General features: G+C 37.1%; 1 protein-coding gene across 1 annotated transcript in view; it reads right to left on the bottom strand.

The window, feature by feature from the left end:
- Window positions 1-10,212: 10,212 nt before the first annotated feature.
- trpc4b (transient receptor potential cation channel, subfamily C, member 4b) overlaps window positions 10,213-12,151 on the bottom strand; it is a 38,908-nt gene continuing 36,969 nt past the window's right edge. The window contains exon 11 of the mRNA XM_036565008.1: window positions 10,213-11,272. Coding sequence (XP_036420901.1) covers window positions 10,709-11,272 — 564 coding nt within the window. The 3' untranslated portion in view covers window positions 10,213-10,708. The remainder of the gene's footprint in view (window positions 11,273-12,151) is intronic.

Consider the following 12,151-nt stretch of genomic DNA (forward strand, 5'->3'; position numbering starts at 1 on the left):
CACACTATAAAGGACAACAGCTGTTCAAATTATGTAGAAAAATTAAATTGGAGATATAGGGAATTTCTTTTTAATATTGACAGAATGCAGGAGGTATTGTAGGCCTCGCTAGGACTGCAGCTCACTAAAAACATTATTCATTATATTTATTGTTATTTGGTGATATCTCAAAAAAGGTAAGGTCCTTATTCACTTTACTTTCTGTTCATTCAGGAGGGTTGACTTTAGCTGAGAAGAGAAGACTATTAGGAACGGTTTAGTTAACCTACATCAGCTTTGTGATTGGTAACAACACTGCTTATAAATGGACTATTACCCAAGATTAGGACTGCCCACTTTACATGGAGAGAGTAGAATGTGGCCAGAATACATCAGTCTTTTGTTGGGCATTGGAAAGTGATTCAAAGGACATCCTTTGTGTGTATATTGTGAGCCCACAAGAGCAAGATTAACCCGCTTAGAAGGAAAATGCAGAGATTCCCTGGGGCTTTAAACTTTACATAAGTCCTTTACACTCATACATCTCCTTTACAAAAATGCTTCAAGGAAGAACCATCTATTACCATTCATCTTTAAAAGAGAGGAGAAAATCATGTTCCATTTTTGGTTTAATGTTTCAGTCCATGGTTTAATGTTTCAGTCCATTTTTCATCATTATAAGTCTGAAAGGATGTGTAGCTGTCAAGAAGGCCTTAACTGAGAAAAGGAAACAGAAAAAAAGAAGAAAATTTGCAAATCAAGCAAAGACACAGCTGGTGTTTTCAGAAAAATGGATTGAGAGCCCAGATCTCATCACTGAATGTGTTTGGGATTACTTGGGATGGTGAGAAGCAAAGAATGCAACCAAATTCTGGGACCGAACTTTGGAGATGTAGAAAAAAAATTTTGAAGTCTCCCAAAAAGGCTGGAAGCTAAAATAAAAAGGCTGTACTCTCTCAGAAATAAAGGTACAAATATTGTGGGGTGGTTTCCTCAAGGGTACATCTCAGTACCTTTAGTCAGGGAACATAATTGTACCATAATCCATTGAAATGATATTTTTGTTGTACTGACTCCACACACCCCGTCTCGTCTCCAGGCTTTTTTATTTTATTGTTCTGTTTTAAAACATTTGGTTCTGAAAAGATAAAAATCTATACTTTTCACCTGGAAAAGTACCACTGTTGTACCTTTTGAAGATACATTTACATTGTTTGTACCTTGATAAATGTACCTGCATAGAACCTTTATTTCTGACAGTGGATGGCCTCTGTGGTGCCAAAGAACCCTAAAGAACCTTTATTTGAAGAGTGCGAGTTCAAAATAAGCAACTCATGCCTTTTATTTTTTTTAAACATGATTAAGTAGTTTTCTTCTAAACTCTGTTGATGGAAAGCTTGAAACTATAGGAGATAAACACTGCTGTGATTAGGGGCATTAAGCCACATTCGGTCAGAGAAATGCAAATGGATGTTTATAACATGTTGCAGACCATTCGTCTTTTGTGGTTGTGTCAGAAGTGTCTCTGCTGGTCCAGCAGCTTTCCTTGATCATTTATCATTCAGTGTCACCCGTTGTTGCCAGGAAAAAAGACAACATTTTTCTTTCCCTAAGAAAATCTGCACTTACTGGCAACCAGTTTAAATATAAGGAATGCATTTTAGAGGTGAAAGGGGAGCAAACATTGCCCCTACAAGTGCGAGGCTGCAGCACGCTAAGGATAAATCAGCTTTACGTAAGATAAGAGCTGCTCTCCAGATGTCAGCCCCAAATCGCAGACACAAATCAATGCGACGGAGCTCCAGATCGGCTCGTACGTTGGATCCCTCAAGCAAACTCTCCTGGAGTATATCACGACAGTGGTGTGCGTGAGATGAGAGGAGCTGGATTCTGTGGCTCCCTCTTGTGGCAAAGCAGTTGGCTGATTTCCAGCCACAGGCACATTTTTCACTGAAACACGTATGACAAATGTGGCTCGGGAAGCCCACTCTGTGCAAGGCTGGAAAGAATGAGAAAACCCCAGAGTGGATGTCTTCAGCATATTTAAACATGTCAGACAGTCTTCAGAGTCAGTAATACTAGACTAGGCTAGTCCCTTAAAAGATTGAAGACAGAAGAAGATAAAAGAAAGATAAATGGCCAAATAAAAAACGCAACCCAAAGAGGCCAGCTCTAACCTCCCCCTTCCTCTTTATGTATACAACGGTCCAAGCTATTGTTTATGATTTTTACCTACATTGACCTCTATTTAATAGTTTCAGTCCTTTTTGCCAGCATCATGCAGCTATGTAGTCTTTAAAGGGCAATTCCACCAAATTTATCAGAATATACGTGAAAATCATATTTACACAATCATTCAGAGTGATTTGATATGAAATGGTTAATTGTAGAGAAACTGCAATCGACTCTGGTCACAATGGCTGCAACACAAATACAACCATTTTATTTATTATATAAAACCACCTGTGAATTACACATCTTGATGATGATGATTTATGTTAATGATGGTTTAAAAAAAAGAAAAATATGCTTTCTTGGAGGACTGTGTTACCTTACAATGTACTGAATGTATCTCAACGCCATTTAATATATTTTAAAAAATGTGTTTTAGGTCAAAACCTCATATTAAAACTCTTGTAAAACAGTGTCTTGGGCACCAGGCAGCATTTTAATAAACATTAAACATTTTAATTAACATTTATATTTCTGTGAGGGAGCTTTTAGAGGCGTCTTCAGACGGCTGGTTCCTATCAACACCACTGTGAACAGATGAATCAAGAGGACAAAGTAATACAAGTAACCTGCAAGAGCAGAGGTTAAACAGAGATGAATGTTGGTGAACTATTTGGCAAGCGACACTGCTGCCCTTCTTATTTGTGTTATAACTGCTTACTAAATATTTTGCAAGGTGTTAATATGATCTAATTAATAACCACTAACAACCTAATCTTAAAACATTCATAGATGCTTCTTTATATGAAAACGTACCTGAAATGTGCAATTCTGGAATTCATTCTCTCTCTCTCTCTCTCTCTCCTCTCTCTCCCTCTCTCCCTCCCTCCCTCACTCTTTCTCTCTCTCTCCCTCCCTCCCTCTTTCTCTCTCTCTCCCTCTCTCTCTGATGTTATTGCCTTTGGGCAGGAATGTACAGGCTAGGCTGCAGTTACAGCCATGTTAGGCAGACAGAGAGTAGAGACTCTGGTAGTAAATATTTGCACTAAATCAACCTACACTTGTATAAATAAAGGTTCCTGTGTGATTCTTGGCGTGGACATGCATATCTAGAAAAACCTTTGATTGCTAAAGAAACTTTACATTACATGGAGGTTCTTTAAATGTTCTTCACAAAAATGGCATTTTAAGTAAACCAACTAGAAACGTTCTTTAGGGAACCAAAAGTGATTCTTCTCAGGTATCACTCCAAAGGACTTGTTTTGGCACCTTTATTTTTAAGACTGTATATACTCGAGCTTTGACGGGAGCCTGTTGTTAATACAAGATTTTTGTTAACATGACACGTTACCTTCAGTATGACGTTACACTGCCCTTGTAAAGCCATTATTAAGCTGATAATTATTAATTAACTGGCTGCTTGTTACTACTATTAAGCGATTGAGTCACTAGAGTGAATAAAGCATTTTCCTGAGCACTTTTTCTTACACAACCCTTACCTAACCATTGGGTCTGTACTGTGATCATTTTCTTTTGATTAATCTATCAATACCTTAATAATTAATCATTAATTAGTGCTAAATAAAGACAAACTGACCGATGACAGATTGTCTTATGACAAAAATGAATAAAGCTATTAACACAATAATTGGCAGTCACTTAAGTTATTGGCTATATAAGATAGCTTCCAGCTATTGGCTTGAATGAAGCTTAATAATAATAATAATAATAATAATCTCTAGTTGTTGCTCAATAAAGCGTAATGCAATCAGTTAATTAGCAGCTATTGGCTTTGTGAGGCTTAATAAAAGTGTAATAATGGACATCTATAGTGTTTTGCAAAAGATTGATGTATCATATACATACAGTAAAAGTGCTTAATAATAATAATAGTAATTATTATTAAAAGTATTAGTACTTTTAGTATTAAAAGTACTATAATAATAATAATAGTAATTAGCAGCTACTGACTTGATCAAGGTTAATAAGGGCTCAGTTGGGATACACTCCCTATGTGCTATTTGTCACGCATTTGTAATGTTGGTTGAACTCTCAGCAATAAACCTTTTGGTCAATTCAGGGCCATAACCCAGTCATTTCCCCCAAATGGCAATGCTAGATACTGAACAGCAAATGAGTTAACAAGTGGGACCATTCTAAACACAGTGATTCTCATCTTTTAGGTATTTGGAACTGCAAGAAGCGTTTACATTTCTCTAAAATAGCTCTTTTGAGAGTTCTCTCACTGCCTATGTTCTGGTCAGTTTGCATGGCTTTTAGCAGCACTCCTCAACAACACTAGACTTGAATAGGTCTCTCCTTCATTGTTTTTGCATGTTAATGTGAATTGTATGTCCACTGTTTAAGGTATATTTGGCTGACAACTCAAGAGAACATTGATTAAGGAACAGTAATACACATTCGTGGCAAAAGAGGAAAGCTTGGAATTCGCTGTCCATTTTCACAGCTTCCACAAGGTGGTAGTAAGTCCATAAGATAAGACTGAGCTGCAGTACTCCTGCATTTCTAACTGTATGAACTAGCAGATGGAGTAGAAGGCTTGTTGTAAGGTTGTTGAAGAAAGGTGCTGATGGCCAGATGTGTTCCTGAGAAATAAGAGAATTCACACAACAGTATGATATTCTAGTATAATTAAACTCTTAAATGTAAAGGTGCCAGAAACAGTGCTTTAAAAGAACCACGTTTGGTTCTGTAGAAATGGTCAGAAAGGCTTTGTGGCAATGAAAAATTCATTGTACATTTAGCAAGCGTAGGTATGAAAATATATGCAAAGCTTACATGGTTCATGTTACCATTATAAAGTCTTTATTTTTTCATTGACCATATTATGTAATGCACAGCATACTAAAGGCAGGTATAATTGGTAATGGTAACTGATAATGCACAGCTGGTTAAGTACATATGTTTCCATAGTTACAATTTTGAAATGAGTGCAAATGGATTGCATGATTACTGCAGAGTAACGTGACACTTTTGCTGTCATAGGGGCTTAAAGTCACTGCAGTAATTAAGGCTGATAAACTCAATGTAGATAAACTGCATAGTTTAACAAACTAAATATGCATCAAGTTTGTTCTGTCATTATATACAATACTGGGCTCAAGTCAGAGACGACTCTTCATTTATTTCAGTTCCAGTCAAAATGCCTGTTAACTACAAGTTATTGATCTTTCAAAAGATGTTTATGAAGAAATTAGATATAAGATCATCCACCAGCCTAAGGAAGGGGAACGCTTTATCTTTGAGAAAGAGGAGAAAATCAAGCTCCGCTTTTGATTCAGATCTAAAAAAAATCCACAGGTGTGTTTGTCCGCTCTTCCACTGTGAGAAGACAACTGAACACTGAGTCTGAGAGAACGTGTGGCTGACAAACTCTGAGAAAAGAAGAAAATTTGCAAATAAAACTAAGAAGCTGCTGATGATGGAGAGTCCAGACCTCAACATCACTGAATGTGTTTGGGATTACTTGGATGGTGAGATGCAAAGAAAGCTAAACCAACTTCTAAGACTGAGGTGTGGAACAATATTCTTCAAGATTTTTTTGAAAAGGTGAAAGCAAGTCTCCAAAAAAGTGTGGAAGCTGAATAATGTGATATTATATTGGGCTGTCAAAGTGAACATAAAACATTATTAACAATACGAATTGTTTTAATGCTGTTAATGCATTTTCCTATTTTGACCCTTCGAACCATCTGTAGTTCCAGCCTGAAACCCAGCTGCATGTGTGCTGACTCTGCAACTGTATCCCTCTCGTTTCTATACAGCTTTCAAATGGCAGCTTCCATTGATGGCTCTCTTGATGCAGGTTATGTACAGCTACTACCATGCCATTAATTTGCTCACGAGAGAATTAGGGATCAATCAGCAAACTAACAAAACAGCAAAGTGTAAAGTTCCCCTCGAAACAAGGCGTAATGTAGCAATGTGAGAGTGAGAGGCTTTGATCTGAATCTTCAGTATGGAACATGCAGCCACTGTTGATCTCACTGGAGGTCAGTGATGAAAACTGGAAATGTTCATATAATTTTCAGGGGCACCTTGCATTCACAATAAATAGAGACAGTAAATACATCTTGATAAAGGTTACTTTGTCCACTGAGACAGCTAAAACAAAACTTTTTTTTTTTCATTAGTATGATGTTAGTGCAAATTAGACAAATGTGATTATTCACAATTAACTACATAAACTAAAGTAAATATTTGTGGTTGATTTAATCATTCGAGTGGTTAAGCCTTCTATGTAATTGTCTATTAAATGCATCTTTTCTGTTTTTTTTTTTTTTTAAACCTATAGTTAATGGCCATTTAGACTGGAAATTAAAGAAATAAAAGGGGTCTCTGACTTGTGCACAGTGCTTGGTTAATGATCAATAATAAAGTAATATAGAATAAGGTGCAAAAAAGCCAGACGTTGAAGGACAGGCAGCAGTGAAAATAATTTTCTTTGAGTTCAGCTATTGCTTAGAAAGTGAGCTATACGACAGTGAACTGCATAATCTAACATGGCCGCACTGAATCTTCATTATACTTCAGAATAATGTCATTAGGTCAGTCGTGATAGAATTAAAAATCATCAAATCTCAGAATGTCAACTACTTTTTTGAAAAAAACAATTCTTGTTACGTTTTCACTGTATTTGTTTATTTGTATTTATCTTAATGATATATGGTGTTTTTACATGCAAAAACTTTCAAAAAGAGAAATTTAAAGTGCCATAACTGCCCATAATATTCCCTTTCTCCAGCGACACATGGCTTTTATTGTAGTCTTTGGGAAGCTGGAGATAATGACATTCAATATCTGATCTTTGAAGCATGGGGATCGGTGGAGAAATGTTAGAACGAGGCCAAACTCCTTAGGTCAGTAGAGCATGATGTGCCCCTTCCAATGAGCCCTGGATCGCATTATTACCCTTCAGGGAACCACAGATACGGACCCCAAAATCACCAGGCTCCTCACCTGTTGTCTCTTGTGAAGCTTCCTTGTTGTTAGGATCATAAAAACAGGATCACCAACTAGTCGCCATCAAGCTTAAAGCGTCAATGCAGAGCAGTATAGTTGACTAGTCTGTGCAACCCCTAATTGTGTTGATTTTTGAAGTGAAAAGTTCTAAATACAGCCTTTGCAGCAAGCTACCTTAAAAAAAAACATTTGTCTGCAAATATATTTGATTAACTAAAAAATTAAAATAGTAATTGTGGCATGTGCAAAAGTTTGAACATCCTTCCAGTTGTAAAGTCTCAGAACTTAAGAAAGTAACTCGTTAGGCCTTAACCAACTTATTAGGACTGGTCAGGCAAGTCAAGAATTATCATTAGGAACTGTCAGCTGATGACATTTCCAGAGTGAAATTTCAAGACTTGTGCTACCACTCAGCAACCATGGCCTGAGGATCTGAAAACGAAGCAAATTGGTGCCTACAAAGCAGGAGAGGCCTATAAAAATATATCAGACCAGCTTGCAATTTCCATTGTTGATTATGGCTATTAGAAGTATAAGGGGGAACCAGTGGATGACAAGGGAAGATCTGGAAGGTGAAGAAAACTCTCAGATAAATGCTGTAAAACCCTTATGGAAGCATATCAGTATCAAAACTAAAATGAAAATGTGATATGTAAAATGGCAATGTATTTGTATGTTTGCATTCACATTTCCCACTCATATATGCAATGTTGAGTGCAAAATGAAAATTCAAATTCAATATGCAATTTTAATTTGCCATTTGGTGTTCTAATATTGACATTTAATTTACACAAAGATTAGATGCTTTATGAGTAGCTTTATTGAATTAATATGTATTTCCAGCACTGCATATTTATGCTCAATGTGATAATGCAATCATTTTGTCAAAATGATGAATTACATTTTAATTATCTTATATGCATTTTCACTCTCTAATAATGCATTTAAACTGCCTTATCAAAGAGAACCCCAAGCTAGAAAGAGGGCAAAATTCAAATGTAAATGGGAAACAGCACCTCTCTTCTTTGTATTTACGTATTCTCACATACTGCTAAAAGCATTTGACCAGATTGCATTTTCATTTCCATGGTCTTCCCAACCTGTCAGGGCAAGGCCAACAGCACCTGCAGTGGAAAAGGCTTTATCTGAAAACATGGCAGCTGAAGAGTTTATAGCTACTCTTACGTTAGCAGATGAGGGGAAAAAGAGATATATAGCCACATGTGATGCTTAATGTCTTTATACACGACCCATGAGAAAGTGCTTAATCGAACTTGTTGCCAAGTTTTCTGCTTTATCAATCTGGAAAATCAGATAACATTGAGGCTGCACTTGGCTTCCTACTTGCCAGCTTCTTTTTCAAATTTTACAGCGCACCTTAAACAGTGCAGCAGTTACATTCTGGTGCCTCACTTCACCCCAGTGTTACAGCAGCACTGTTTAAGTTGGAATGGAAAACTGGAAACAGAGCTAACTTGAGTTTTGTTTCATAAACTGAGAACAGTGGCTGAAAAAGAGGCATGACATACAGATATACCTTCTACAAAATGAGCGTCAGAGGTGGATGTATTGCTCTGCCATCAGCTCACCTGCTATTATGGTACGTGCATTGTGGAGGGCTTCAGAATTAAGCTAGCTAAAAGCCATTCTTAATGCTAGCTAACGCCACATTCCCAAACAAAGCCAGCTGGCTAACATGATCCAGCTCGCTGTGTCACATGTGTATATACCAGTGGTTTTTCTAATATTAATGTTTAAATAGGAAAGCAGAGCATTAGAGACCCCCTAGCCAATTGCGGTTGAAATTTGACACGATACTGACACGATACAGCGGCTGTTGCCAACTCAGCCACTATGACAAGGTGGTTGTGTGATTTATACATGTCTGTGTGTTCCAGTACAATTACAGCTAGATCATTTTATGAGTACATTCTAGGTAATACATGAAGTGTAACACAGCAGTACACCCACATCTTAAGCTCACTGTGTAAGTTAAAGTTGCTTGATGCTGGATGAATCTCTGTCATCTGTAGCCCACGGACTGCTCACATGGACAATAATTTTGACCAACTGATTAAAACAGAAAAATCTGCCACATTTTCAATTAAAGATTCTTTGTGGGTCGTGTATAAAGACAAAGTAATCGCCATCAAACAAAATTATATTTTACTGTTTTGCTCCATCTTCTAAAGACAGATGGGCTGCCATTTTTTAAGATAATGCCTTTTCTGCTAAGCGTATTGTTGGCCCCGTCCTGATAGAATGACTGACAGGTTGGGAAGACCATGAAAATGAAATCTGGTCAAAAGCCCACAGCAATAAGCAGTGTAGGTGAGAATGTGTAATTGCCAAGAGGAGAAGTGCTGTTTCTCATTTACATTTGAATTTTGACCACTTTCTGGCTTGGTGTTCTCTTTGAAAATGCAAGTTAAGTGCATTATTAGAGAGTGAAAATGCATCTAAAATGAATTACATTTTAATTATTATTTAAAATTTCAATTGTGTGTCACTCATATATGACACAATTATTGCATAATCATATTAAGCATAAATATGCAGTTCTGGAAATAAATTTTAATTTAAATAAAGCTACTCATAAAGCATGAAAATCTTTGTGTAACTAAAATGTCAATACTAATACACCAAATGGCAAATTTGCAGTATTGAATGGGAATTTTCACTTTGAGCTCAACATTTAAATGCACACATACCAATACGTTGCCATTTTACATATTGCATTTTAAATTTTGATACATTTAAAATTTTGATTGCATTTAAATTTTGATACTAATATGCCTCCATAAGCATATTCCATTAGCATATGCTTCCGTAAAGCCCATAAGGTATTCAACCCCCCTTAAGTTCATTGAATATAAAGTAACTGTATATCAACATCTGCAGAATGTTATTTCCTTCATAGTTGGCTAGATTCACCTCAAAAATCAAGTCGTCATAAGCCTGGAATTTCAAGTGGTTAATGAAGTCTTCCTTTTTTATCATTTTACAGCAAAATATTTTAACTCTTTGTTATTCATTATTTTGGTCAATTTGTATTGTTTGGCCTTTAAAAAAAAAAACTCCAATTACTTCATTATGTAAACAACTGACAGCCCTAAATGTTATCATGTAATGGTTGATGGAAGAGAGATTATTGCCTGAACCTGGAATTCTTTTTGCCTGACTGTAACTATTCAGTTACCCAGAAAGATGAAAAGCCATTGAGGAGCGACTATGAGTGTATGATTACACAGTGAAGCCTAGTAAAAAGTAATAATATTACAAAAACAAGTTTACTGCACCAATCGGGCTGCTTATACTGTTCTTTTTTTTTCTCTGCAGAGATACATGCATAAAGTATCGCTGCTGGTCCAGAAGGTGAATGTTATTCATTCTTTGTCCATTAAGTACAGCTGATTAATTCCACACAGTCTTTCCCTGAGACTTTAGAAGGACATCTATCCTCAGATGCCGGTTCAAAGACACAGCTCAGCCATTCCTCACCTCAGTGTACGAAAGTGAAGATTGGTCTATTTTTGACCTTAAAAGGTGAACTTGTTCATCAAGTAACTTCAAGTTATGTGTCAGTGGGTGAAAGAGAGCAGAGCTGGACTGCATTTGGAGATGCAATTGGCTCTCGCTCTGGGTCCTCCACCTCTTCCTCCTCTTCTTCTTCCTCAGACAGGCACGTTGACTCCTCCTCCTCTATGTGCTTCTCAGTCAATGGTTGTTTGTGCTTCTCCTCTGTGCTGCAATCAGATTGGTCAATATCCAAATCTCCAGCCTCTTCTAAGACTGAGTAGATGATGTTTGTGCTGGAATGACTGTTCGTTCCCTGTTGAGGCTTTTGGAAGAGGCCGAAGTCAGATAAATCCTGGGGGTAGTCCTTTCTGGCCAGATCTTTGGCGGTCATCACAGAACCGTTGAGAAGGCTGCTTGGAGGCCCCAGCAGTTCAGTGCTGACCTCCAGCAGGCTTGGCTTGTTCTTCTGAAGCAGGGCTGTGGAGCACTGGAGCAAATGGTCTGGGTATGAAGTGTTTGATGTCGATGTCACCATCTTAGGACCAGGCACACATGTTTGCTTTGCCTTCAGCATCCCTAGAACCTCATAGCGGAAGCTGGAGATGTCCTGCTTCAGCTCCTGGAGAGGGTTAAGAAACAGAGCCATGACCAGTTTGTGGGACAAAATCGGAGTATGTGTGAACGTCACGAGAACTTTCATTATTCAGCTATTTCTTTATAGCTTAGGCATGTCTGTACAAACTCGTGTCTGGCTGGAGTGCTTACATCATCATGAATCCACATACCTAATATGTCAGGTGTTGAAATTTACACCAATTTAATGAATAAAGTTAATAAACTGTTATATAAGAAAATTTTGCAACTCCAAAACAGTAAATTTATTGGAGAAGGGAAGTAGCTCTATATTCCACCTCAAATGGACAGCTGTTTTCAGCATCAGCATTGCAGAGACCATGAGATACCTGCTGACACTACTGTACAGGTTGGAATATGCTTCTAACATGTGGTCACTTTTGATTGGTCAGTGGCAGGCAAACTCGTATTTGAAAAATAACAGTTTGGTCAAGATGAAATTGAACTCTGAGTTTTACTTATTGATAGAAAGAAGACATAGGGAGACTCCATGGAGAGAAAACATTAATATCTCAAAACAGTCACTTTTTTTTTTTTTGAAATATTTAACTAGTATCTTGAAATAATGACAAATTTTCCCCAGAGTTTGAGATACCACGTCAAAAATGAGTTTTAGTAATTATTTTAGGATATTAGTCAATATTATGAGATGCTAAGTCAGTATTTAGAGATACTAAAGCAATATTTTCACATACTACCATGATTTCTTTCTCTTCCACCTATGGAATGAGCTTCCATATAGATCTCCAAATAGATATAGTTGTGCAAGTTTAAACACCCCTTATCAAATTACATGCTTTGTTGATTTTCTAAGTGAAAATAGGGTAACACATCCCCTACAGGGAACTCTTAAATATCCAATTTT

This window comes from Colossoma macropomum, unplaced genomic scaffold, assembly GCF_904425465.1.
Source record: "Colossoma macropomum unplaced genomic scaffold, Colossoma_macropomum, whole genome shotgun sequence".
NCBI classification, from domain to species: Eukaryota; Metazoa; Chordata; class Actinopteri; order Characiformes; family Serrasalmidae; genus Colossoma; species Colossoma macropomum.